At 41.7% G+C, this 24036-nt stretch overlaps 2 protein-coding genes across 4 annotated transcripts; one reads left to right on the top strand and one right to left on the bottom strand.

The window, feature by feature from the left end:
* The first annotated feature begins 1829 nt into the window (after positions 1-1829).
* On the top strand, positions 1830-17210 carry ZNF200 (zinc finger protein 200). Of its 3 annotated transcripts, XM_072835505.1 has the most exons (6): positions 1830-2251; positions 2474-2590; positions 2982-3312; positions 4115-4206; positions 4712-4832; positions 15100-17210. In XM_072835505.1, the coding sequence occupies exons 3-6, from the start codon at positions 3066-3068 to the stop codon at positions 15849-15851; spliced, it is 1212 nt and encodes a 403-aa protein (XP_072691606.1). In that variant the 5' UTR covers positions 1830-2251; positions 2474-2590; positions 2982-3065; the 3' UTR covers positions 15852-17210. The 3 variants fall into 3 exon arrangements, with proteins under 3 accessions (XP_072691606.1, XP_072691605.1, XP_072691607.1); XM_072835504.1 differs by lacking the exon at positions 2474-2590 and having other exon boundaries at positions 1831-2251; XM_072835506.1 differs by lacking the exons at positions 2474-2590; positions 15100-17210 and adding an exon at positions 6072-8197 and having other exon boundaries at positions 1833-2251.
* A 5722-nt stretch (positions 17211-22932) lies between these two features.
* On the bottom strand, positions 22933-24036 carry OR1F1 (olfactory receptor family 1 subfamily F member 1). The gene is given in 2 exon segments (XM_072837682.1): positions 22933-23573; positions 23576-24036. Coding segments are annotated over 2 exon segments (951 nt in total). The 5' UTR covers positions 23886-24036.

Below are 24036 nucleotides of genomic sequence, written 5' to 3'. Positions count from 1 at the left end.
AGTTTTTGTGGTCCGTCCACATTGCAGCATGTATTAGTACTCATTGCTATTGCTGAATAATCATGTTATATGAATATACATCTTGTTTAGCCAATCATCAGTTAATAGACATAAAGATTGTTTCTTTTCAGCCATTACAAACACTGCTGCTATTCACATATAGGTGTGGTATGGACATATGTTTTCACTTTTCTTGAGTTTATGCCTAGGAATGGAACTGCTACACCATAGTAATTCTATGATAATATTTTGAGAGACTAACAAACTGTTTCCAACATGGTGATGCATATTTTCAAATGCCTTTTTTTTAAAGCTTTTGGGGTTTTTTTAGATTTTGCTTACTTGAGAGAGAGATACCGAGAGAGAACACAGGGAGGAGAGTGAAGCAAACACTCCACTGAGCAGGGAGCCTGAGATGAGGCTTGATCCCAAGACCCTGAGATCATGACCTGAGCCAAAGGCAGACGATTAACCACTGCGCCCCCCAGGTGCCCCCCGTTTTTTAATGGTATTTTTTTGGATCTTTTCAAATGTTAATGATAGTTTCGTTTTCATGACTTCATAGCCTTTGCCTTTGTCTTTTGTCAGTTGGCTGGAGCTTTCTGTAAGTTGGAAATGTATAATTCTTTATGTGGTCTTTCTTTTACAATTATTTTCCATTCTACTACTTGTTTATTATTATTGTTGGGGTTTTTTTAAAGTATGTATGTATTTATTTATTTATTAATTTATGAGAGAGAGAGAGAGAGAGAGGTAGAGACACAGGCAGAGGGAGAAGCAGGCTCCATGCAGGGAGCCCGATGTGGGACTTGATCCCAGGACCCCGATCACGCTCTGAGGGAAAGGCAGGCATGCTCAACCGCTGAGCCACCCAGGTGTCCCTATTACTGGTTTTTTGTTTTTTCGGGTTTGTTTTGTTTTTTTGTTTTTTTTTTTTTAGTTTTCTTAAAAATACAGTTATACAGGACTGTATCTTACTTCAAGGCATTTCAGTTGTTTTGCCTCCACATTAATGTTATTTTAATTCTTTTAATTGTGTTCTTTTAATTCCATCTTTTGTATATAGTATAAGGACACGAGTCTTTCTCTCCAGAAGAATGGATAATTTTTGCTAGCATCATCTATTTTACACTAAGTTGAAATGCTACCCTTTTATATGGGTTCCATACATTCAGATCAACTTTGACGCTTATTATTCTTTTCTATTGTTCTACTCACCTCTAGCTCAAACCATGCTGCTTTGATTGAGGGAGGGTTTTTTTTTGTTTGTTTGTTTGCTTTGGTTTTTGATGAATGCAAAAACAAGTGTTCTTTATTTTTAGAAAAACTTCTGTTGTACCGTGCAGTTGTGACATTAGTCTGTAATATATTTTAAACCACGGCTAAATACATAAATAAATAAATAAACCACGGCTAAACGAGTTACCTATAATTAGCCTCAGGAAAAAAAGAACACAGGATGGCCTGTTCAAATCGCAGGGTAGAAGCTGGCAAGCGGGGAGGGGGTTGCCCGGCTCTAACCGACGAGCCGCCCCTATCGAAGTGACAGCTGTGACAAGACCCAGAACCATGCATGGACCCTAACCGGCCGCCCACTCACGGCCAAACGGACCTTCGACGCACCCTCGAGGCTGTGCCAGAAACAGCCGAGGCCTCTCGAAGATCTTCCGGTGCGAGAGGCAGCCCACTTCCGGTCGAACTTCGGGGGCTGAGGGGGTGTGCTGGCCCGCCCCAAACGCGGTGCCTGGCGGTCTCCCATTGGCTGTTTAGAGTCGAACTACATTTCCCAGCAGGCGATGGAGCTACACCGCCAGTACTTGGAGAGGAGCCAACCCTTCATGGAGGATTGGAGCCAACCTTCTGCTTTCTGTCTCCCAAATAGAGCCACAGAAACAGCGGCTGCCGCCAGCCCGGCCTCCCTCGGCGCCGGGAGCTCTGCCGGCCGTCCTCGAGCATCGCCTTCTCAAGCACAGACGGCCCGCTCCGAGCGGGGAGACCAGGCTTCCGCACCGGAAACGAGGCACCGGTCGTGACGTAAAGGCTACCGAGGCGCCCGGCCTCCCAGAAGGCACCGTGTCCGGACAGTCTCCCCAACTGACAGCCGAGCACGCCAATAGTGGCCCGCGGCCTGTGAGGACACTCCGAAGGGCGAGGGGAGGGCTGGGCCTCACGCGCCTGGTTTCCCGGTCTCTCTGCGCTGGGGTCTCTGGGCCGTCCCTGCGAGCGCCCAGGAGGGCAGAGCCCCTGAGAGGTGAGGGGCTCCGCGAGGGCGGGAACCAGGCTGAGGTGGCCTCTGGGGAGCAGAGCTTGGTCCGTGTGGGAGAGCCTGGCCGGCTGGGGAGCCGGGAACGCACCCCGGGCAATGCCGCCGCTCGAGCTTTGTGGTAAAAGTGCCCCGTGGCCGGTGGGAGAGGCTCCACAGTGGGCCTGGCCAGCTGGTCCCTACCGGGACGCCCCTCGCCGCTCTCAACAGGGCTTCACGGCGGAAAGGAGTCAGCAGGCGGTGTGTGGACATCGCGTGCGGCCTTGAGTTTGCTCCTTGAGCCATCAGCGGCCCCGCGAAGGGCATCCGATGGACCCGCGGTCCAAGGTGCGCAGAACGGCTTCATTCAGTGGCCAGGCCAACTCGTAAGCAGATGCCCTCAGTGCTGGACCCCAGGTTCCCTGTCTTCTAGCCCATGGCTCTTCCTGTCAGCAGGAGTTAAACCGCTCTTCCCGGTGGAGTCTACACTTCGTACTTCTAGGAGGATGACCCTTGGGGTTTGGGCATCCTCCGGCTTTTCTTGCTCACATCTTCCTCTCAGGCCCTGCTGAGAGTGCCTCTCGTTCAGGGACCTTCCGTTTCAGTTAGGAGTTCCCCACCCCGGTTTCTCTTAACTTTTGCTTTAAAATTCACGTGGCCTCGCTATCCAGGCCCTGTATTGGAGTGCACGCGTGCCTTCCTGGCCTTGTGTGTAACCCATGGTTTCTCTCATCCGCAGCTCGGCTCTCTGACACATTTCCTTCAATAAGAGGTGACTCCTGAAGCTCTGCAAAACCAGCGTGGTGTGTGATTTCACGGCGCCATGGCTGCAAAAGTGGTTCCAATGCCCCTAAAGTCAAAGCGGTCCTTTATACTGAGAGTTCCTCCAGACTCCAAACTAGGACAAGACCTACTTCGAGATGCTACTGGTGGGCCCAAGACCATCCACGAGCTGGTTCTGGAGCACTTCCTCACCTTCTTGCCAGAGCCAAGCCTGGTCCAGCCCAACCAGAAAGTCAAGGAGACCTTGGTTATTATGAAGGATGTGAGCTCAAACTTTCAGAACAGACGTAAGAAGCACATGCTGATCCCTAGAAGAGAAGGGAATGGTTCTGGGGGTTCAAATAGGTTTTCATGTTAGTAATGAATTCAAGTTAGGATAGCAGGTTTTGAAAAAAAAGGAGTTGATACTAATAAGTAAGCATGTTGGGGAGAGGCAGTATTTTTTCTCAAGCTGGAGTTTGAGTGGATTGCGGAGTGTCGTGTAAAGCCATAGAATAAACAATGTCAGTTTTACACAAATGTTGGGAAGAGTGTGCATCATTTTAGGATATAGAAATGTGGATGAATTGTTGAACTGACTGGAGTCTATGTGGAATTTTGGAAATTTTGTGCTTGTTTGGGGGCATCTTCAGACATTGCCCTCCTCTAGCCTTCCCTTTAGTAGTGGGATTTTTTTTTTTAAGATTTTATTTATTTATTCATGAGAGACACAGAGAGAGAGAGGCAGAGACACAGGCAGAGGGAGAAGCAGGCTCCCTGTGGGGAGCCTGACGTGGGACTCGATCCTGGGTCTCCAGGATCACACCCTGGTCTGCAGGCGACACTAAACCGCTGTGCCACCAGGGCTGCCCCTAATAGTGGAATTTTTTAAAGTCCTGAAGTGAATCATTCTTTTCATAATGAGGAGAGCACATATAGGTTCATAGACCTTACGATTTATGGCTTGAATTTGTCCTGAGCTCACAGAAGCAGAAAAAGACTTGAGTTGCCTTTGGAAGGAGTGAGGACAGTGTAGCCTTAAGGTGTGGTTAGTGTTCCTGTATTAGAGTCACTGGTTTTTCCATTAACTACAATTTCCTCTTTCCCCAGTGCAACCTCATCCTATGTTGAAGCTTCTGCCTGGGAAAGGGATCCAGCAAAAACAGGACACTGTGTCTCTGTATTTGAAAACTGACCCTGAGGTGGGTTTGGTTTTCCTGTTCACTTTTTTGAGTACATCACCTTCTCTGCTCTTTCAGCTCTCCCTGCTCAGCCAACCCATGTATAAAAACACACTCTTGGGAGTAAAGAGAATGGCTTGTTTTTCACTGCCTCCTTGGACATTTCTCTTCTGCTTGTCCTTTGGGTGCTCTCTGAGCCTGGCTTTCTGGTCTGTGCTGCATCTTCATGGGATTTATTTATTTTAAAGATTTTTATTTATTTATTCATGAGAGGCAGAGACATAGGCAGAGGGAGAAGCAGGCTCCCCACAGGGAACCTGATGTGGGACTTGATTCCCAGACCCCAGGATCATGCCCTGAGCCAGCGGCAGGCGCTCAACCACTGAGCCACCCAAACGCTTTCTTCACAGATTTATAGACCCATTTTGCCTTCCCTTCTCTGATATTTGGGCTTCGGTCTTTTTTGCCAGCAGAGCTGTCAAACGAACCTCTGTTATTAAGAGGAAGGGGCCTTTTGCTCTTTCAGGAACTGGTGGTCTTTGAGGATTTGAATGTATTTCACTCTCAAGAAGAATGTGTGAGCCTAGATGCTACTCAACAGCCCACCTCAGAGAAGGAAGACAATATTGGGGAGATGACGTTACTGGGTAAGAAATCTTGTGCGTTCATATTGAATGTTGTGGAAAAGCATGTTCTTCTATTTTGTCAGACTTTTTAAAGACCTCATTAAAAAAAACATTTTTTTTTTAAATAAAGACCTGATTAAAACGCTAGCTAAGTACATAATTACACTAATTTTTGTTCTATCCCATGTGGCAGAGCCTGCACCAGCTGTGGCGGCCATTTTTCTTATAGCTTTAGGGCAGCAAGGGCAGAGAGGAATTCTCTTGGTAAGCAGGACCTGCAGCTGATAGACTGGCATCAAATATTCAAACATTGAAAATGCAGGCAGATTGTTTCTGAGTCCGTTTTCTGGATCTAGTGCTAGTCCCCCAGTAGGTGTTTTTTAAATTAGTATTTTCTTTGGACACATGTAAGACTCTTTTAAGTCTTTTTTTTTTCCTTGATGTCCAGTAGCTGTGACGTCTACTAATGAATGAAAATATATCCCACTGTTGATGGGAATAATATCTAGCACTTATTAAGTGCTAATGTGCCATTATGTATGAAGCACTAGTTTAAGTGCTTTATATGCATTTGTTATTGCATGTATTTCTCACAAAATTACTGTAGAGTATAGGAATTATTACTATTTTACAGATGACGGTACTGAAGCAGAAAAATGTTAAGAAATTGCTAAAGATTGGGCAACCCTCTTGGGTCCCCTCCCTCCTGGGGAGCTTTGTACTATCACTTAATAAACTTTGTGCTATTGCTCGATAAACTTTGCCTTGCATCCTACCAAAAAAGAAAGAAAGAAAAATTGCGAAAGGTCAAGGTCAGACAGCAGTAGGTAGTAGGGCAGGGACTAGGGATTCTAACATTAGAGCTTGTGGTCTTAGGATACCTGGGTGGCTCAGTAGTTGAGCGCCTACCTTCTGCCCAGGGCATGATCCTGGAGACCTGGGATTGAGTCCCACATCAGGCTCCCTGTGTAGAGCCTGCTTCTCCCTCTGCCTATGTCTCTGCCTCTCTCTCTCTCTGTGTGTGTGTCTCTCATGAATAAATAAATAAAATCTAAAAAAAAAAAAAAAAAAAAAAGAGCTTGCAGTCTTAGCCCAGAATTATACAATTATAAATTGTATAATTTTAAAATTGTTTACATTAATGTTTTAATATATAATTATAAAAACATATGCCTTCTTGCTGTATTTCTCATAATTTTTTCAGTGAATTGCCTATATGGTTGGTGAATGGGACCTCCATTATTTGTGCTTATTTCCCAGTAATGGTTAAAGGTATTCTTAAATGAGAATACTTCATATGAACTCATCTGCCATTAGCTTCTCTGTCAGCTGCTGAAAGATGATTCAGCGTTTCTCTACAAATACACTGGTGACTACAGAATCGGGAATCCTCAAAAATCATTTTGCTGAGTGCCTAATACTTCTTACTTTGCCTTCAGTGCTGTTTGTTTCTGAGGCTGAAGTGGAGCAAAAAGTGGGTTTTATGAGTTACCTGGGGTAACAAAAATCCATGACTACTGAACTCTGTAGCTGTTTTACACTGTATAGTCGGGGTAGTAGTACATAGTGAGCCCGCTTAATTTCCCACAAGTTATTCTATGTGATATATATATATATATATATATATATATATATATATATATATATATATATATTTAAGATTGTGTGTGTGTGTATACTGATTGATTGTAAACTCTGTGCCCAACATAGGGCTCCAGCTTAAGACCTCAGAACAAGCATGCTCTACCAACTGAGCCAGCCAAGTACTCCCTAATTTTTTTTTTTAATTTTAGAAATAAGCATAAACAGATCAGATTTATTACACTGAGTTTTTCTCAGACTTGGGTAAAACTAGCATTTATTTTAGGTGACTGGTTGGTAACTATGTTGCCAATTCCAGGAACACCTTGGTCATGGACCTTGAAGCTCTCAGGCCCAATCCTCACCTTCTCCTTTCTCCTTCCTCACCCATACCCTAAAGCTGATGATTTAAACCTAGAATCATTCACCAACATTTAATAAATGCTCCTTGCTTTGTCCTTAGGCAGAGTTGGATTCTGGAGTTGATATCAGTGGGTTAAAATGATACATAGTGCTCCATCTCGATTTATTTTTTTTTTCTCTTTTTCTTAAAGATTTTCCATTCATTCATGAGAGACACAGAGAGACAGAGAGAGAGAGGGAGGGAAGGAGAGAGGGAGAGAGAGGGAGGAGAGAGGCAGAGAAACAGGCAGAGGGAGAAGCAGGCTGCATGCAGGGAGCCCAGTGCAGACCCGATCCCAGGACTCCAGAACCATGCCCTGGGCCAAAGGCAGGCGCCCAACCACTGAGCCATCCAGGGATCCCCTCAATTTATTTTTAAAAGATAAGTCATTCACATAGAAAGATAAGCAGTGTGATACCATTATAGCTGTAAAGAGCTAGGACAAGGTCAAGGCAGGATTTGGACCTAGGAGCAGAGTTTGGAAGAAGATGGATTTGATTTTAGATGAGGTTGAATCCACAGTAGGAAATAAAATGAGATTATTCTCTGGGCACTTGAACATTAGGAATTGGGGTTTACGTGTAAAGACAGAGATTTGGGAGTCATCGGCATATAGCCAACATTTTAAATAGTAATATTAAGTAGTTTGGAACGGGAATCCTTGACACAGGATAGAATGTGTGTCTCAGTCCAAGTGAACCACATAAAACAACTTAAAATGTAGAATGCTTAAAAATTTTTCAATGAGATAGTTCCTGTGGTCAGATATGACATATGACGGCCTCTACTATAGTTAGAGAATATAAGCCTTTTCAAGATTGATACAAATTGACTACATAATATGCAACAAAGACAGACTCAGTAGATTCCAGAAAGTAGCAATAGTACAATATAACTAGAAAGTAATAATGAGAAGAGGGGAGAAAAGTTCTCTTCATCTAGAAATGTTTAAACTATTAAGTAACATTGTATCACAGGGGAAATACAAATTAAAATACAGAATTTTGGGGATTCCTGGGTGGCTCAGCGGTTTGGCGCCTGCCTTTGGCCCAGGGCGTGATTCTGGAGTCCCGGGATCGAGTCCCACGTCAGGCTCCCTGCATGGAGCCTGCTTCTCCCTCTGCCTTGTGTCTCTGCCTCTCTCTCTCTGTGTCTCTCATGAATAAATAAATAAAATGTTTAAAAAAATAAAATAAAATACAGAATTTTTTGAAGGGTACCTGGGTGGCTCAGTTGGTTAAGCATCACCTTCTGCTCAGGTCATGATCCCAGGGTTCTGGGGTCAAGCCTCATTGGGCTCCCTGCTCTGCAGGGAGCCTGCTTTTCCCTCTCCCTCTGCCACACACTCTGCTTATGCTCTCTTGCTATCTCTCTGTCAAATAAATAAAATCTTTTAAAAATATGATAATTTTTTTGATTTTGTAATTTTTTCTAGACTATACCCTGTATCAGAATTTATAGTATAATGTAAAGTGTTACTCAGAAGAAAATTTATGCCTGTAAAAACATATAATAATTTAGAAAAATGAAAGCAGTTAAGCCTCTGGCTCAAAATTAGGAAAACAATAAGATAAAGGAAAGCAGGAAGAAAGTATTAACAAATACAAAATTAGAAATCAGTAAGTTACAAATAGAGGAACTGGGGCATATGGGTGGCTCAGGTTATAACCCCAGAGTTTCAGGATCAGACTCCCGTCAGACTCCGTCCTCGATGGGAAGCCTGCTTTTCCTTCTTCCTCTGCCACTGCTCCCCTTGTTGCTTTCTCTGTCAAATAAATTTTAAAAATGGAAAAACTTAAAAAACAAAAAAGAGGAACTAATAAGTAGAAAGATTTAAACAGAAATAGATAAATTTCCAAAGAGGAAACTGGAAATGTCAAAAATCCCTAGCCCTCACCCAGGTAAAGAACCAGCCTCAATTTCATAGAAAATTCTTACAAATCTTTAAAAACTAGACCATTTAAAATGCTATGAAAACTTTCAGAGTAAAAAGAAAAAGAAAAACTTCCATTAGTGTAAAAAAGATACCACAACCTGATTAAAAACTGTCATGATCAAGTAACATTTTTTTTTTAAGATTTTATTTATTTATTCATGAGAGACACAGAGAGACGCAGAGACATAGGCAGAGAGAGAAGCAGGCTCCATGCAAGGAGCCCGATGTGGAACTCGATCCCAGGTCTCCAGGATCACGCCCTGGGCAGAAGGCAGGCGCTCAACCACTGAGCCACCCAGGGATCCCATAAAGTAAGATTTATTCCAAGAATGCAAAAATGATTTAATAATAAAAAGTCTATTAATCTCTTTTATAATAACGAGAAAAATCTTATCATTCTGACAATTATCGAAAAGATATCTTACAAAGCAAAAACCCCTTCAGAAGAACACTTAACAAAATAGTAACTAATGGATACTTCCTTAATGGAACAGATATGGCCTACATCTGTTTAATGGGAACATTGGCAGGCATTCCCACTAGAATTAGAACCACAATTGCATTCTAGGACAAGGTTAAGACAGGATTTGGACCCAGGAGCAGAGTTTGGAAGAAGATGGATTTGATTTTAGATGAGGTTGAATCCACAGTAGGAAATAAAATGAGACTGTTCTCTGGGTATTTGAACATTAGGAATTGGGGCTCACATGTAAAGACAGATTTGGGAGTCATCAGCATATAGCTGACATTTTAAATAGTAATATTAAGTAGTTTGGAAAGGGAAAAGTGTAAGGAATTAACCTTGTAGGGACAGGAATCATAAGAGAATCCTTGACACAGGAGGATAGAATGTGTGTTTGACACAGGAACTATCTGTGTTTGACACAGGAACTATCTCATTGAAGCCCGCTATCACTACTACTATTTAATACTGTGTTTTAGGTATTAGCCAGGGCAGGTAAATGAGAAAGAAATTAGATGTATAAGAATTTAAGAAACAGATAAAACCGCCTATTACATATGATACAATTCTATAACTGGAAAACCCTAGAATATCTGAGAATTATAAATGAGAGCATTCAGTAAGCGATGGAATGAATTATATGGAAATCATTAGCTTTTGTACCTGTAGTCACTTAGAAGTTATAAAATAGGAACAAAAAATATTAAACACCTATAAATAAACTTAAGAAATATGCAGAAATTATGAGGAAAACTTCAAAAACACTTCTAAAGAACACAGAAGTGGATTTTTTTTATTTTAAACATTTTATTTATTTATTCATAGAGACACAGAGAGAGAGAGAGAGGCAGAGACACAGGCAGAGGGAGAAGCAGGCTCCATGCAGGGAGCCCAACATGGGACTCGATCCGGGGTCTCCAGGATCACACCCTGGGCTGCAGGCAGCACCAAACCGCTGCGCCACCGGGGCTGCACCACAGAAGTAGATTTGAATGAATGGGAAGAAATACCGTGTTGACTACGAAAATTTAACATTAAAATGTCAGTTCTCCCCAAGTCGATTTATGAAATAAGTGAATGTGATTCCTTTAACAATACCAGTAGGATTTTTCCCCCTGGAACTAGACAACCTCTCTAATTCAAATGGAAAAATAAATAACAAGTAACCAGGAAAACTGAAAAGAGCATCAGAGCAGAAGGGACTCATAAAGGTGTTGGGACAATTCAGCCATTTGGTGAATCATACCTTACTTTTGCACGCCAAGAAAAAGCCCCAACAGATTCACTTAGGAATACAAATGACCCATAAACACATGGTGTACAACCCTACTCATATTTAGAAATGCAAATTAAATCTCTACCAAGTTACCATCTTTTTTCATCTATCAGATTTCTAGAAATCAGAAACTTAACACATTGGTGGTGAGGTTGTTGGAACTGGTGGACCTGCAAAATGATACACTCCCTCTATGTGGGAATCTAATTACCAGCATTAAAGATGCATTTGCCTTTGATCCAACAGTTCCACTTCTGAGAATCTAACCTACAGATAACAGCACACATTGAAAATAATATGCAAATGAGGTTATTCATCATAGTATTGTTTGTTAAAACACAAGGTTGGAAACAATCCAAGTGTCTCTGCAGGGGACTAGTTGAATATGTGTCCACACAACATACCATGATAATTGCCCTGCACCAGAAATAATGATCAAAATAAAGCAAGTAGCAGACATATATATAGTATACTACTTTGATATAAGAGAGGAGAAAGGAAAATCCATCATCTAGCGAAACAATGGAAGAATAAAAAAGAATCTAGTAAAAACTGGTACCTATCTGGTAGATAAGTACAGTGAATGGGGGACAGGGACTAGAGTAAGACCTTTTCATGTTTAGACTTTTGAACCATATAAACCATATGTTAGCTCCTAAAATTTTTTATCTTAAAAATTAATATGCTGGAGCGCCTGGGTGGCTTAGTCAGTTGAGTGTCCAACTCTTACTTTGGCTCAGGTCATGATCTCAGAGTTGTGAGATCAAGCCCTGTGTTGGGCTCCACAAAGGGCATGGAACCTGCTTCCTATCATTACTCTCCCTCTGTTCATGTGCTCTCATGCGTGCTTTCTCTCTCTCTGAGATAAATGAACAAAATCTTGGAAAAAAAAGAGAACAAAATAGGGAAATCTGCTATCACTATTAATATTTGACTGGATAAAGCAAAAGGACATAAGGTTAAGATGAATAAATATTGGCGGTGCCTGGGTGGCTAAGTTGGTTAAGCCTTTGGATCCGGTCATGATCCCAGGATTCTGGGATCGAGCCCTGAGTCTGGCTCCCTGCTGAGCAGGGAGCCTGCTTCTCCTTCTCCCTCTTCTCCTGACTTGTGCTCTCTCTTCGCTATCTCTGTCTCTGTCTCTCTCAAATGTTTTTTAGGGGATCCCTGTGTGGCTCAGCGGTTTAGCGCCTGCCTTTGGCCCAGGGCGCGATCATGGTGTCCCGGGATCGAGTCCCACGTCGGGCTCCCAGCATGGAGCCTGCTTCTCCCTCTTCCTGTGTCTCTGCCCCTCTCTCTCCCTCTCTATCATAAATAAATAAATCTTTTGTAAAAATGTTTTTTAAAAAATTAGAATAAATATCGGGAAGGGAGGGAACAAAGTATGGTTTGTACTTAGAAAATCTAAAAGAATGACCAAAAACATCTTTAATATAAAGTAGGTAGGGAATGTATAACAATAAATTCTTAAATTAAGACAAAATGATACAAGCTGTCTTTCAAAAAGGCTATAAAATAGTAAACCAGAAAAAAAAAAAAAATAGTAAACCAGGGCAGCCCAGGTGGCTCAGCGTTTGGCGCTGCCTTCAGCCCAGGGCCTGATCCTGGAGACCCGGGATCGAGTCCCACGTGGGGCTCCCTGCATGGGGCCTGCATCTCCCTCTGCCTGTGTGTCTGCCTCTCTCTCTCTCTCAGTCTCTCTCATGAATAAATAAATAAATAAATCTTAAAAAAAAAATAGTAAGCCACGTTTTATTGGTAAATATAAAAGATTCTTTTTTTTTTAATTTTTATTTATTTATGATAGTCACAGAGAGAGAGAGAGGCAGAGACACAGGCAGAAGGAGAAGCAGGCTCCATGCACCGGGAGCCTGATGTGGGATTCGATCCCGGGTCTCCAGGATCGCGCCCTGGGCCAAAGGCAGGCGCCAAACCGCTGTGCCACCCAGGGATCCCCAAAAGATTCTTAAGTATTAGAGAAACATAAACCTAAATGGGAAAACTAAAGTCATATGAAGATATTGAAGCCCTTCAAATTTATTTATACTGTGCAGAGTCAAACTTTTATTTATTTTTTATTTTTATTTTTTTTACTTTAGAGTCAAACTTTTAAAAAGGATGTTCTGGCTGGTTTTTACCAATATTAGACATGTCACAAACAATAACATACAGTGTGATACTAAGCTCCAAATGTATTAAGAGTTAAATGTAAATGTAAGTCAAAGGAATGGCTAGAAAATAGGAAATTTATCAGATTTCGTTTTTTGAGGTTTTTTTTTTTTTAAGATTTTATTTATTTATTCATGAGAGACACACACACACAGAGAGAGAGGGAGAGCCAGAGACAGGCAGAGGAAGAAGCAGGCTCCGTGCAGGGAGCCCAATGCGGGACCTGACCTCGGGACCCCAGGATCACGCCCTGGGCCAAAGGCAGGCGCCAAACCTCTGAGCCACCCAGGGATCCCCTTTTTTGAAGTTTTTTAAAAGATTTTTTATTATTTGAGAGAGAGCAGAGCTAGTGGGAGAGACATGAGTTGAGAGGAGAGGGAGAGGAAGAAGCAGACTCCCCACTAAGCAGGAAGCCTGATGGGGACTCGATCTCAGGACCCCAAGATCATGACCTGAGCCCAAGGCAGACACTTAACAGACTGAGCCACCCAGGTGCCCCTAAAAATGTATCCGATTTTGAAAGACTGATACTTTTTTATGGTTTTAAGTTGTGGAGTTACAGAAGACTTCAGTTAAATATTTACTTTAGGGGTGATTGACACAGGGATTAAGATTTGCAGCATGTAGAATTTATTTAAATTTATAAAAGTCTCAGCTCAGGAACACCTGGGTGGCTCAGCAGTTGAGCATCTACCTTTGGCTCAGGGCGTGATCCCGGAGTCCCGAGATCGAGTGGTATTAAAATTGGTACAGCTTCTTTTGAAAGAAGTATGGCAGTCTTTGTCAAGAGCTGTGATAAATATTGCCATATGCTTTGACCCAGTGTTTCATTACCTAAAGGAGTAAATGAAACAGAAAATGCCTATTGGTATGAAACTGTGAAGTCCAGCAAAGATGCATATTCTAGGCTGTAGTCAGCCACATATAGAATGATTGATTTAACCCTTTATTCTCAGCAAGTTGCCCAGAGTTCAGAGGATCCCTTGTCGTTCCACCTTTTCACAGAATACTTTTTTTTTAACTTTGTTATCTAGTCTTTTAAGATTTATTTATTTATTTATTTATTTATTTATTTGAGAGAGCATAGCATATAAGTATGTGAGTGGGTGGGAGGATAGGAGGTAGGGACAGAGGGAGGGGGAGAAGCAGGCTCCCTGCTCATCAGGGAGCCTGACCTGAGGCTTGACCTCAAGACCTTGGATCATGACCTGAGCCAAAGGCATCTCTTTTTTTTTTTTTTTTTTTTTTAATTTTTATTTATTTATGATAGTCACACAGAGAGAGAGAGAGAGAGAGAGGCAGAGACACAGGCAGAGGGAGAAGCAGGCTCCATGCACCAGGAGCCCGACGTGGGATTCGATCCCGGGTCTCCAGGATCGCGCCCTGGGCCAAAGGCAGGCGCCAAACCGCTGCGCCACCCAGGGTTCCCAGCCAAAGGCATCTCAACTGAGCCACCCAGGCACCCCTGTTATGTAGTCTTTATAATTTGTTATTTTATACAGACTTTTGAAGATACAAATACAGAAGTTACAAATCATAAGTGTACAACCTCATATTTTCACAAAATGTGTACATTTGTCTAACCACTCAAATGGACTATTCCTAGCACCCGAGAAGTCCCTCTTGTGCCCACTGCCCAATAACTCCCATTCCTCCCCTAAAGAAACCACACTTATTTCTTCCATAGTTTAGTTTTGTCACTTTTGGTAATCACTTTAATGCCCATATAATCATCCACTGAGTGAATGTGATATGCCTTCATTATTTTTAGTCATTTGAATCGTTTCCAGTTTTTCCCTATATAGGATATTACAGTAGTATCTAATTATATATCGTAATATTTAATGTAGTAAAAACCTAGAAGTAACTCATCTTACTGTTCACTTACTAGCTCTTAAAGAGAATGAGTGGTACCTTTTAGTATTTATGTCCTTCATTCCATGGTCCTTAGCTCAGTGCTTTACACAGAATATGAGTATGTACTTGGTGAGTAATTAGTGCCTATGTCAGAAAGGAAACATGAAATCTTTCAGTGTAGTCCCATTCATTTCATTAAAAAAAAAAAAGACTGTGTGCTCATATTCATAGATTTATCAGTCATATATTCCACCCACAATAAGAGTGGAAAAGGAGTGTTGATGGGATCCCTGGGTGGCGCAGTGGTTTGGCGCCTGCCTTTGGCCCAGGGCGCGATCCTGGAGACCCGGGATCGAATCCCACGTCGGGCTCCCGGTGCATGGAGCCTGCTTCTCCCTCTGCCTGTGTCTCTGCCTCTCTCTCTCTCTCCCTCCGTGTGACTATCATAAGAAAAAAAAAAAAAAAAAAGAAAAGGAGAGTTGATAATGACTATCTGCTAGTCCCCAGATTTCTGACACTGTTGTTTGATGAGAAATTTAACTTGTTTTTTCCTGAGAGGTATAACATCCCTCAAAAGTTATTAAATTTTCTTTGTTTCCACAGTCAATGATGTTAATCCTGAGAGTGAAGATCTTCAGAAGGAAACTGTAGAGAATGAAAATCATAGAGAAAAGGCTTCTGATTGTAATGAAGTAGATTGTTCTGTGGTCTCTGAGCAGTCTCCATATTGCCATAAAGAAAGACTAAATACATCTGTTCCAAAGCAAAGGAAAATTAGAAATCTTCTAGTTACCATTGAAAATGACACTCCACTAGAGGAACTCTCAAAATATGTAGATATCAATGTGATTGCACTTACCCGAAATCGGAGAACAAGAAGATGGTACACTTGCCCACTGTGTGGGAAACAGTTTAATGATAGTTCTTACCTTATTTCTCACCAGAGGATTCACACTGGAGAAAAGCCCTATGACTGTAGTCATTGTGGGAAAAGCTTCAATCATAAAACAAACCTTAATAAACATGAACGAATCCATACAGGAGAGAAACCTTATTCGTGTTCTCATTGTGGGAAGCACTTTCGTCAAAACTCTCATCGGAGTCGCCATGAAGGAATCCATATAAGAGAGAAGATGTTTAAGTGTCCAGAATGTGGGAAAACCTTCCCAGAGAACAAACAATTTGTGCTTCATATGCAGAGTCATGAGGCTGTGAGGCCATATAGTTGCAAAAAATGTGGGAGAAGATTTGGTCGGCTGTCCAACTGTACCCGGCATGAAAAAACCCACTCAGCATGTAAGACTGGAAAGCAGAAATGGGATCAAGAAAGGTCTGATGATCCTGCCTCAACCTGAAATGTTTTATAAGGAATTCTGAATTCCCAGGCTGTCTGAAAAGATTACAGATATGTGAAAACCTCATTATAGCCAAAATTGGACAAATACCCATCTTGGCTGAAACCTCAAATTTTTAGAAAATTCACAGGGGAAAACATCCTCAAGGGCTATACCTCAGCATCCACACTTTCTGGATTAAGGAGCTTTCTTTTGTGAACTTATACAACAGTGTGTAGGCCACAGATTTCCTTTCCCAAAAAAGGCTTCAAACATGAGTCTGGAGGCCACTCACCTGCAAGGTGAACAGAGTGACTCGTGTACGGAAATGTATCCATCCCCACCCCAGCCCCCCCACACATAGGAATTCACACTTGAGAAAAAAATAATGCAAAGGTCCTTATCTGGAACAGTGTTCCCCTAAAAGAACAAAACTACTGATTTGTTATGCCAACAGCTTCTATTAGCAATTCACTTAACCTTCTAAGAATACCCTGTTAAAGCTTAAGTGTTGAAAGGGATTGTTTACTTTGGAATATAGGAAAATACAGCATTTGAATGTCAAAGACTTACTCTGTCATTTTTATGTGATCTAAATTAACAGTTGATCTCAACATTTGCATTTTGTAGTGAAAAGTAACTTTCACAGGAATACTTTTCACAACATAAATGTCTACTGTTCTTACTCTATTTTGTCCAGCTATTGCTCAGACAGCTCTCTCATGCCTTTCCATTGCCAAAAGAAGTTTGGATCACTCAGGCCCAGCCACCCAGACCCAATACTGGAAAAGCTCTTCAGAATCCTGTCCGTCTGATGAGCCAAGAAGAAAACCTGGCTACAAAGGAAATCTAAGAGCCTGAAGAGAAGGAAGACCTTGGCTTAGACACATGACTGGTCAATAACCTTATCATGTGCTTAATTTCCCTCGAAGCAGTCACCAGACCCTTGGCAATGGGTGGTCACTACCTCACAAGCAAAGTGTTTTTTTAGCACTTGTCTCCAGTGGCTTGCTCTCATTGCCCCTCAAAGAGATGAGATCTCAAAGAGATGAGATTCCAGTGTCTTCATTGCCGTGGCTATTTGTTCTCTATCACCTCATACCCAGACTTTCCTGACTTGTCTGCCCAGAGGCAGGGCCAGCGGTGCCTTCACGGGACCGATCCTGTGGTGTGTTATTTTAAAGATTTTTTTTTTATCAATTTCTCCTTTTCTTTTAGGTTTCTTAAAGTTTTACATTGGTATTTTGATTGAAATAAGTTAATCCTATAAACTATTGGGAAAACTTGCTACCTTTATAAATTTTGTTTCCCATCAGAAACATGCCTTTCCATTTATTAAAAAGTATCATATTCTTGAATAAATTTTTCTAATTTTCTTCATGTAAGTTCTATACAGTTTTGTAATTGTAAATAGTTTTTTCATTGCATTTTTCTAGTTGATTACTATTCTTACATAGGAATTATTTTTAACTATATATGTGAAATTAGCCACCTCCATTGAATGTTGTTAATTTTCAGTAATTTCTCAGTTCTGGTATAATTTGTGGTTCAAAATTATACCATCTACAAATAATAGTTTTGTTTCTCCTTTTTTGTTATTTTTTAAACATGTTCTAAGCTTTGTTTTGGTTCAAAGCATACTAAAAGAAGAACATTTGATGATATAGTTCAATCCTGAGCCCTAATTCAAACACTTAAAGGATAGTTTTTGTGTGTGTGGCCTTTATTGACTTTGTATTTCAAGCCTACAGTACCCTTTAAAACCAAGGACAAAATTGGCTGCCAGCAATGTTATTCTTTTATTTCTTGAGACGACTGGCTGGTGTCTGCCTGGTTATCATGCCTAGAAACAAAGGGTAATTGGCTGCTAGGCAGTAACTGAAGAGGGTGGGGTCTGTTCTGTCCCCTATGCAAGGGTTTGACCACACAGTCCTTGAGGCCTGTCCACGTGTGATACTTCATGACACAAACCCCTCCTCACAGGAGGTGCCGTCTGTGCCCTGGGCTGCCTGACTTCCCTGCACCTACCCCTGGACCCTGGAGGATCTGGAACAGAATGAATGTTTCTCACCTCTGCCCTTGAGTTCAGAGCCAAGATGCCCAGGGACAGCACCCTCAAAGAGGTGCTCAATAAGGAGCTGACAACCAGTTAATGAAGAACAGTAAGCGTACACAGATAGTTTTCCAATAGAGCAGCAAGGGCCAGTTAGAACATCTTAAAGACCAGATATCCAATTCCAGTAGCAACTACAAATCAAAGGCATGCATCCCCTAAAGATGTATAACAAGGTCCTGAGCTATAAAGGGAAGCAACACACCCATGGAGTTTCTTAGAGTGGGAGGTGGGGGAGGAGGGGGATAGAAAATCTTTACAATCAAAAATACATACACAGCCCCACATTGACAAGTGCTAGGAAGGAAAGGATTCTAGAAGAATGTTAAAGGTGGACTTTCCAGAGAGGACTCTGGGGAAATGGCCTTTAAACTGAGACCAGATGGATGAGATTGGGGAGGAAGGACAGCAAGGGGATAGTCCAATAAGACATGAACAGATAATTTTTAGATAAATGGCTACAGGAGGTATGAAAGAATCTTCAGGCTCACTAGTAATATAAGAATCATACATTTAATGAACAAAATGTCATTTTGGGTCTATTAAATGAATGTGTGTGTGTGTAAATGTTTGGCTTGGCAAAAGGGGAAAAATAGCATCCATCTATTGTGGCAATGTTAAAATTATTACTGTGTCCCACCAATTTATCTTCTCAATACAAAAAAAAAAAAAAAAAGAATATCATAATACTGAAAAGCAACCAAAATGAATATTATATAGCTAATAAAAAATAAAACTTTAATCTTAGTTGGCAGGGTGAGTCTCATCCTCTTTCCATTCTTTCTTGAGCCCATTCCAATTTCACTTTCAATTCTGACACTTCACTGAACATTTATAGAATATTTCATCCAATACTAGCAGAACATACATTCTTCTCAAGTGCATGATGGACCACATCAAGGCCATGAAAGAGTATGCTCTCAGAAGAGTGAAACTAAACTAGAAATTAATAACAGATAACTGGAAAATATCAAAATATTATGGAGATTTAACAACACACTTCTAAATAACAGGTCAAAGAATAGAACTCCAGAAATTTAAAAACATTTTGAACTAAATGAAAATGGAAATACAACTTATCAAAACTTGTGGGATGCAGTGAAAGCAATGCTCAGAGGGAAATTTATAGCACTAGATGCATATATTTAAAAAGAAAGATCTAAAATCAATAATTTTAGTTTCTATCTTGATATCCACAAAAGCACAGAAAATTAAATCCAAAGTGAGAAGAAAACCCATAATAAAAAATAGAATAGAAATCAATGAAATTAAAAACAGGAAGTCAATAGAGGGAACCAACAAAATCAGAAGCAGGTTCTTTGAAAAGGTCAATACAATTGATAAACCCTTAGCCAAGCTAACCAATAAAAAAAGACAAGCAGCACAAATACTGTCAGAAATGAAAAAGGGAAGGGGTCATTACTATGAATCCTTTGGATATGAAAAGGATACTAAAAGAATATTGTGAAAATTAATAAAAGGAAACTTCACTTTTTTTCTTAAGTAGGCTCTATGCCCAGAGTGCAGCCCAACACAGGGCTTGAACTCAGGACTCTGAGATCAAGAATCCAACACTCAAATGACTGTACCACCCAGGCACTCCAGGAAACTTCACTTTAAAAGGAGTAAGGAGTCCAGGAGGAGGAGCTCTCACACCCTACCACTCCTCATCAATTACAAACCCAACAGAAAGAGATGCCTTGTGAGTAGATACTACTTGACTACCTCAGCAGGAGAAGAAAGATTTACTACTGGCCCAGCAAACCCAGACAATGACAGAGAGTCACAACTCAGCCAATGAGGAAGCACAACACAATGGAACTCCCAGTTTACTCTCTGCTTATAACAGCTCCTCCCAAACTCCCCACCTTTCTCTATAAAAGAGCAGTCTTCTGCTTTGTTTTCCCGGATTGCCTATGGTTTTGCCATTGCTTGCATGTCCCAAATTGCAATTCACTCCTATTCCCAAATAAACCCATTTTTGCTGGTAAATGATAGTTTTAAGGTTAACATTATGAACAGTCTATGCCCATAAATTTTATATTGATAAAAGGATAAAACAAGAATAAATACAATTATAAACATATATGCACCTAACAACAGAGCACCAAAATACATGAAATAAAACCTAGTGGGTTTTTTAAAGATTTATTTATTTATTTGTTTATTTAATTTATTTATTTGAGAGCGAGAGTGAGCACACAGCAGGGGGAAGGGCAGAGGGAGAAGGAGAAGCAGGCTCCCTGCTGAGCAGAGAGCCCAACATGGGGCTCAATTCCAGAACCCTGGGATCATGATCTGAGCTGAAGGCAGAGGCTTAATGGACTGAGCCACCCAGGTGCCCCAAGCGGATGGTTTCTTTCAAAATTTAAGGAACAGGGATCCCTGGGTGGCGCAGCGGTTTGGCGCCTGCCTTTGGCCCAGGGCGCGATCCTGGAGACCCGGGATCGAATCCCACGTCGGGCTCCCGGTGCATGGAGCCTGCTTCTCCCTCTGCCTGTGTCTCAGCCTCTCTCCTCTCTCTGTGTGACTATCATAAATAAATAAAAATTTAAAAAAAAAATTTAAGGAACAGGGCAGCCCTGGTGGCTCAGTGGTTTAGTGCTGCCTTTGGCCTGGGGTGTGATCCTGGAGACCTTGGATCAAGTCCCACGTTGGGCTCCCTGCATGGAGCCTGCTTCTCCCTCTGCCTGTGTCTCTGCCTCTCTCTCTCTCTCTCTCTCTCTCTCTCTCTCTGTGTTTGTGTCTCTCATGAATAAGTAAATAAAATGTTAATAAAAAACAACCAAAATTCAAGCAACAGGTATTTTCCATATTATTATGAAGATTTTTTGGATATAAAGACTAAAAATTGAAATGCTGCCATTTATTCCATTAGGCAAACATATCAATACATAAATATGATAAACATAAAATCTCACATTAAACTCAGAAACATACTCTGATTCTGAATTCTCTGTTTTGGTACAAGATGTCATTTTACCTATCTCCCTGAACTTAAGGGACACTATCCTATTTTCTTCTTTGTTCCTCAAAATCCAGGGCATCCTGTTCATGTTTTAACCAGTTGTTTCATACATTGGTCAGATTTTTATGTTCTACAATCATTTTTGAAATTAATTTTCTCATACTTTTAAATATATTTCCCTTATGTTTTGTTTTAGTTTTTTAAAGATTTTATTTATTTGTCCATGAGAGACAGAGAGAGAGGCAGAGACATAGGCAGAGGGAGAAGCAGTCCCCTCGCAGGGAGCTCAATGTGGGACTCGATCCTGGAACTCCAGGATCACACCCTGAGTCAAAGGCACGCTCAACCACTGAGCCACCCAGGCAACCCCTTTATGTTTTAGTTTTAAGATTTTATTTATTTATTTATTTATTTATTTATTTATTTTTTATTTGAGAGAGAGAGAGAGACAGGCAGAGACACAGGCAGAGGGAGAAGCAGGCTCCGTGCAGGGAGCCTGATGTGGGACTCCATCCCAGGTCTCCAGGATCATGCCCTGGGCTGAAGACGGCGCTAAACCACCAGGGCTGCCCTATGTTTTATTTTACAAGCTGACTTACTAGTCAGCACATTTTCCTAGAACAACCTGTGGAAATATAGAAGTCCAGTAAAATAAAATTATGGAGATTACATAGCAATTTAGAAAAGCTTTATTATAAGAAATATTGTAGAAAACCAAGATATAAATTATGTAAAATATCTTAGTGTACTGACATAAATTGAAGGCAGGGTGGAAAAAAAGATGTTGATTGACATGATTGACATGGCTGAGATTCTGGAAGATATTTCTTGTTTAACTTACCCATATTCCTGTTTTAATGCTATGTGACACAGAAAGCTCAGGTAAGATAAAAAAATAATTAGCTTTAATGCATGGCAAAATTGAGGGTTCTTGGAGCCCTAAAAGAACACTTCTCTTTCCTGCCCCAACACCACTCTGGCCCTCCAGTAAGATGTGACCCTATCTCTATGTCTCTGTTGTGAGAAAGAGAAATCAGCCCTGACACCCAGGAGTTTCCTGGTATTCACAGCTAGGTGAATTCACAGCCCTAACCACAGCTAGGTTGGTGCTCTCCTGATGAACACGCAGAATATCAGTACCACACAAGGTACTCTGTGACTGTTAAGGACCAGGGCAAAAAGAGACTATAATTATGTCTGAACACAAAAATATGAACACTGTCCAAGCCACAGAGATGACCAAACTCCTTCCCCTATACTGGCTGATATGAGTCACTGGTACTTCTTCGCTAATCAAAGCTTTGGCCTTAATCTACTCTTCCCCCCTAGATAAAGTATTTTTTAAAATTTTTTGAGAGAGAGAGAGAGTGTGTGTGTGTGTAAGCAGCGCGGCAAGGTGAGGGGGAAGGTACAGAGGGAGAGAGAAATGAGAGTCTCAAGGAGACCCCCTATGGAGTGCAGAGCCTGACGCAGGGCTTGATCTCACCATCCTGAGATCAGGACCTGAGCAGAAATCAAGAATCAGATGCTTAACTGACAGAGCCACCCAGCAGCCCCTCCTAGATAAAATATTTTCAGAATACTCAATCAGAATCGTCGCCACTATGTGATAGTATGTAATCCAGAGCACAGACTCAATTCCTTATATCCTCACTAAATTCACCTCACGCAAACTTAAGTCTTTTAGTAAGTCCTGTCTAGTCCCTTCCTACTAACATGCCTCACTACTGCCCATGGTATGTATTCTCCTTGGTGAGCCTAATAAACCAGAATTATTCAACAAGATGTATGTTCATTGTGGGTTTGGGCTGGAGGTCACTGACAATTGTAACAGTCAGGTTATTTGGTATAGGATCTCTCTTTCCATCTTTATCCCAAAGCAAATAGATCAAGTTTGACCTCCCAATTCCCATAATAATAATAATTCTCATAGTAGAATTATTCTCTTAACAATGACAATAGCTAAGTTTTGCACAATAGAAAAAAAATGCATGATCTAATTAGCTCCCTCCAAGATTTTCTTAGCCCATTTCATTACCAAGTAGAAAAAAATTCATAGCAAGCACTTTTCCAAGAGCCCCTTTTATGTCCTTGTTTCTCAGGCTGTAGATGAAGGGGTTCAGCATGGGAGTCACCACACTGAACATTACAGTGGCTGCTATATCTGTCTCAGCTAAGTAGGAGGATAAAGGATTGAAATACACAGTAATGATGGTGCCATAGAAGAGAGAAACCACAGCCAGGTGGGATTCACAGGTGGAGAAGGCTTTCCATCTTCCCTTTGTGAATGGGACTCTCAGGATAGCACAGGTATTGCGGATATATGAAGCCAGGATGCAAATAAAGGGAGTGATCATGATCAACCCTGCTTCAAAAAGAATCATCACCTCAGCAGGAGGTGTGTGTCAGCAGGAGAGTTTCAGGAGGGGCTTTGCATCACAGAAGAAGTGGGGGATGGCATTGTCTCTACAGAATGAGAGTTGAGCCATCACCAGGGTATGCAGTAGGACATCCAGGTTGGCAATGACCCACGACCCAGCAACCAGCAGGGCACAGAGCTGGTGGGTCATCTTTGTTGAGTAGTGTAAGGGGTGGCATATGGCTACAAAGCAGTCATAGGCCATCACAGCGAGGAGGAAATTGTCCATGTCCACAAACATGAATACAAGTACATCTGTGTGAGGCAGCCAGAGAAGGAGATGGTCTGAGTGCCAAGTAAGTGGTTGGTCAGCATCTTGGGGACAGTGGTGGAGGAGAAGCAGATGTCCACAAAGGACAGGTTGCTGAGGAAGAAGTACATGGGGATGTGCAGGCAGGAGTCCACGCTGATGGCCAGGAGGATGAGCAGGTTTCCCAAGATGGTGGCCAGGTACATGCTCAGGAAGAGGACAAAGAGAAGCTGCTGCTGCTGGGGCTGCCTGGAGAGCCCGAGGAGGAGGAACTTGGAGACACTTGACTGGTTTGCCCCTCTCATGGGGCTGGAAGCCTGAGCCCAGAGGCAGACAAAGCAGGGACAATCCAAAAGCCTGGAAAACGATGGTTAAAGCGGAGCAACTAAGAAGACTGGAAGGAGATGGGCTGTGTGACATAGGTGAGGCACTAGAACCTTGCTCCCTGTGTGCTTT

This window comes from Canis lupus, chromosome 8 (assembly GCF_048164855.1).
Source record: "Canis lupus baileyi chromosome 8, mCanLup2.hap1, whole genome shotgun sequence".
Taxonomy (NCBI): Eukaryota; Metazoa; Chordata; class Mammalia; order Carnivora; family Canidae; genus Canis; species Canis lupus.
This window is presented reverse-complemented; position numbering and strand designations above follow the sequence as displayed.